The 4,344-nt window shown below is 35.3% G+C and overlaps 1 protein-coding gene across 1 annotated transcript in view; it reads left to right on the forward strand.

Annotated features, from left to right (window-relative positions):
* The window catches only part of CATSPERB (cation channel sperm associated auxiliary subunit beta), a 77,043-nt gene that overhangs the window by 15,610 nt on the left and 57,089 nt on the right, over positions 1-4,344 (forward strand). Inside the window, exon 5 of the mRNA XM_015571279.1 lies at positions 1,874-1,969. Coding sequence (XP_015426765.1) covers positions 1,874-1,969 — 96 coding nt within the window. The remainder of the gene's footprint in view (positions 1-1,873; positions 1,970-4,344) is intronic.

Genomic DNA, 4,344 nt, shown 5'->3' on the forward strand with positions numbered 1-4,344 from the left:
GCCATAACAATTACACAAGAGGAAGAAATAAAAGGCATCCAAATTGGAAAAGAAGATGTAAAACTGTCATTATTTGCAGATGACATGATGCTATACATAGAAAATTCTAAAGACTCCATCAAAAAATTATTAGACTTAATAAATGAATTCGGCGATGTAGCAGGATACAAAATTAATGCCAAGAAATCTATGGCATTTTTATACCATTAGTGAACTTTCTGAAAGACAGATTAAAAAAATAATCCCGTTTACCATCACACCAAAAATATTAAGATACCTAGGAACAAGCTTAACTAAGGAGGTAAAAGACCTGTACTCAGAAAACTACAGGACATTGAAAAAAGAGATAGAGGAAGATATAAACAGATGGAAGAACATACCGTATTCATAGATTGATAGAATCAACATCATTAAAATGTCCATACTACCCAAAGCAATCTATAGATTCAGTGCACTCCTCATTAAAATACCAATGGCATATTTCACAGACCTAGAACAAACTCTCCAAAAATTCATCTGGAATAAAATAAAATAAAAAGACAATGAATAGCTGCAGCAATCCTGAGAAAGAAGAACAAAGTAGGAGGGATCTCAATACCAGATATCAAGCTGTATTACAAAGCCACTGTTCTCAAAACTGCCTGGTACTGGCATAAGAACATACATGTAGACCAATGGAATAGAATAGAGAACCCAGAAATCAACCCAAACCACTATGCTCAATTAATACTTTTATGTTTTAACATTTTTATATTTCATGAAAGTTATGCATATGCCAACTTTAATCCAGTCCTATTGAAAGCAAGTTAAGTTCTCCATCAGAAGATTGACTTCCATCATTGTTTTATCCAGTTGCGCAAGAAACTCCATTTGTAGAAACATATATGATGTTTCTCACACCATTGGCCAGAGTCCAAAAACTGCTTGATAAAGAGTAGTGACAACAAGAGCACAAATAGCAATTGATCTCCTTGGATACCAGGTGCTTCAGTAGTCACTGGAAGAGCCATGTCCTTGCTGTGATATAGATCCACCTCAAGACCTGGGTGGATATGAGCGCTTGTGCAGCTGAGCTGTTTGGGTCAGGCATGTTGTTCATTGGTGCACCCTGGTTTCAGCCTTGGCCTCAGTCTTGGCCTGGGGTGCAACTGCAGGGGTCCCCAGGCTGAGTTCATCATCTACTATGGCTTCCCCAGATACCACTCATACTTTTAACTCATCTATACTTTTATATTTAAAGTGGATTTCTTAGCGTTAGCATATAGTTCAGTCTTGATTTTTATCTCTAATATGAAAATCTGACTCTTAATTGGTATTTTTAGACCATTTACATTTAATGTAATTGCGGGTACGGTTGTACTATATCTCCCATCAGATGGTTTTCTATTCATTCCATCTCTTCTGTTTTACTTTTCCTTTTATGTCTTTATTCATATTACTTATTTTTTATGATTCCATTTTATCTCCAGTATTGACATATTATTTGTGCTTTAAAGTGTTCTTATTGTCAGCCTTAGAGTTTATACTATGTATTTTAATTAATCACAGTCTACTTTTAAATAATATTATACCACTTTACCTAAGTGCATAATTTTCTTTTTACAAAGCCATGACTGCTCTTAGAGAAAAATTATGATCTAAAATATTATCTGGATTCATTGCTGTGGTGATAGAACATTTCACAATTCTTTTTTTCTTATTGTATCATCAACATATTTATAGGCAGACTATAGAAATATATATATATATAAATGCAATCAAAGTGATTGAGAAATGAAGGGTCATCATTGTTGGTAATGTTCATATGGTCTTAAATTTTACCAACATGACATACTAAAGAATAGTTAATTATTTGCCTTTTATTTCCAAATAGATATCGCAGCTGTAGAAGAATGGATAGTAAGAATTTATTTACAACATGGATTAAATACTTACACTACTGAAGGAACACTATTGGATACAATCCGAGGTAAATGCCAGCAGATAAAAGTAAAATGGGATTTGTAATGTTCTCTCAACAAATCTTGTAACCTACTTAATGCCTAACTCTGTGCTAAGTACTAGAGAGAAATAATTAAGAAATGATCATGACTCTGAAGGGCTCCCCATCCTAATGAGGCAAAGAATTACAAACATGTGGGTGACTGTTAAGAGAGTGCTATAAAGGGTGCTATAGAAATATGGAGATGGGTTTTCTCTACAGCCACAATGCAGGTCATAATAAACAATGGCTTTCCAAAGTTAGTTCTTACATCTTTTATAAAGATGTTTTAGAAGATACTGTTCATTGCAGCAGTCTTCTTTAGGAGGACCATCAGCAAAATTTCTTGTTCAGTCTTAGTAAGAACATTTCTATTTTTTTTTTCATGAAAAATCGGTTGTTTAATTTTAAGGTCATAAACGCTGAGTGATATAACTGACTAGGTTTCTTTTTCCCAGTTGTCGGACTCGTAGCCCAATTTTTAAATCACCTATAACGCTACAGTATAAATTTTTTAAAGACCCTCAGTCCTAGATTTTGTAGTTATCCTCACTTTCCTTTTTACTTTTATTCATTCACTCCCACCTTAACAAGGTGCTATGCGGAGTAAACATAAATAGTACATTTTATGAACAAGATCACCTGGGTAGCTTTAAGAAAAGTAATGATGTCTGCACCACCCCTTAGACCAGTGATGGCGAACCTTCTGAGCTCGGCGTGTCAGCATTTTGAAAAACCCTAACTTAACTCTGGTGCCGGGTCACATAGAGAACTTTTTGGATGTTTGCAACCATAGTAAAACAAAGAACTATATTTTTGATATTTATTTTGTATATTTAAATGCCATTTAACAAAGAAAAATCTACCAAAAAAAATGAGTTCGCGTGTCACCTCTGACACGCGTGTCATAGGTTCGCCATCACTGCTTATACCCCAACTAAAACCTCATCTCCGTAAGTGGGGCCAGGCATCTGTTGTTAAGAATAAACACTTTCTGCACAGCTGGTTCAGATGTGCAGGGCTGCTCTAGAGAAGAGGTTGCATAGGTACCAGGAGACATGTACAAATCTATTTCATGCGACATTTTTTATAATAAGAAAGATGGAAAACAACATAAATGTACAGCGATAGGGAAAGGACAAATACATGTGGTATGTCCTGTTAAAACGAAGTAAATAGACCATCTATGTCATTGAGAACAGACCTCAAAAACATTGAGTGAAAAATCAAGTTTCAGAATAAAGTAGGAAAGCATTTATCTAAAATTCGGGAAATCCATGCCCAGCCATTGTTGCTCAGTGGTTGAGCATCAACCTATGAACCAGGAGGTCACGGGTTCGATTCCTGCTCAGGGCACATGCCTGGGTTGTGGGCTCGATCCCCAGTAGGAGGCATGCAGAAGGCAGCCCATCAATGATTCTCTCTCATCATTGATGTTTCTATCTCTCTCTTGTCCTCTCCCATCCTCTCTAAAATCAATTTTATATATATTTTTCCAGGAAATTTATTCAGGAAATAAAGCAATGCGGTATCTTGTTCATGGTTACATATATATTGTAGTGAAAAAATAAAAGCATGGACTAGAAATGCACACAGCAATTTCACAATAGTGGTTGCAAATGGGGAGAATTTGGGAATGGGGCTGTGGAGGGGAGCAGAGGTATCTTCAACAATATCTGCATTATTTTATTTCTTTAACCAAAAGGAACATATCTAAAACAAAAAGGACAAAATGTTGTCTTTCTTGTTGTCATAGTGTCCAAGATTTTTATAAATAGCGAGTCAGTTGTTCAATAGTCATTGCAAGTCTTTGAGACTGTGATATTTTGTCTTATGCTACTTTTAAATACTAAAATAACAACATAAAGTTCTTTCCATTTAAAAAATAATCTGAAATCAGAATCATCTACGTATTGAGATGTACCCAGAGTATTACATGCTGCATTAAAAACGAATATACACTTATTTAGAGTGTACAGAACTTAACAAATGAGTAGTTCTTCTTTATTTTTTTTATTTTTATTTTTTTATTGTTTAAAGTATTACAAATAGTATATATGTCTCCTTTTTTTCCCAATTGACGTTCCACCAGCCTCCCCACACCCTCCTAGTGTCATGCGTCCATTGGTTATGCTTATATGCATACATACAAGTCCTTCGGTTGATCTCTTACCCACTCCCTACCCTCCCCGGCCTTCCCGCTGTAGTCTGACGTCTGTTCAATGCTGCTCTGCCTCTGTATCTATTTATCTATTTCAGTTTATGTTGTTCATTATATTCCACAAAAGAGTGAAATCATGTGATATTTATCTTTCTCTGACTGACTTATTTCGCTTAGCATAATGCTCTCCAGTTCCATCCAT

Source organism: Myotis davidii, unplaced genomic scaffold, assembly GCF_000327345.1.
Source record: "Myotis davidii unplaced genomic scaffold, ASM32734v1 scaffold732, whole genome shotgun sequence".
NCBI lineage: Eukaryota > Metazoa > Chordata > Mammalia > Chiroptera > Vespertilionidae > Myotis > Myotis davidii.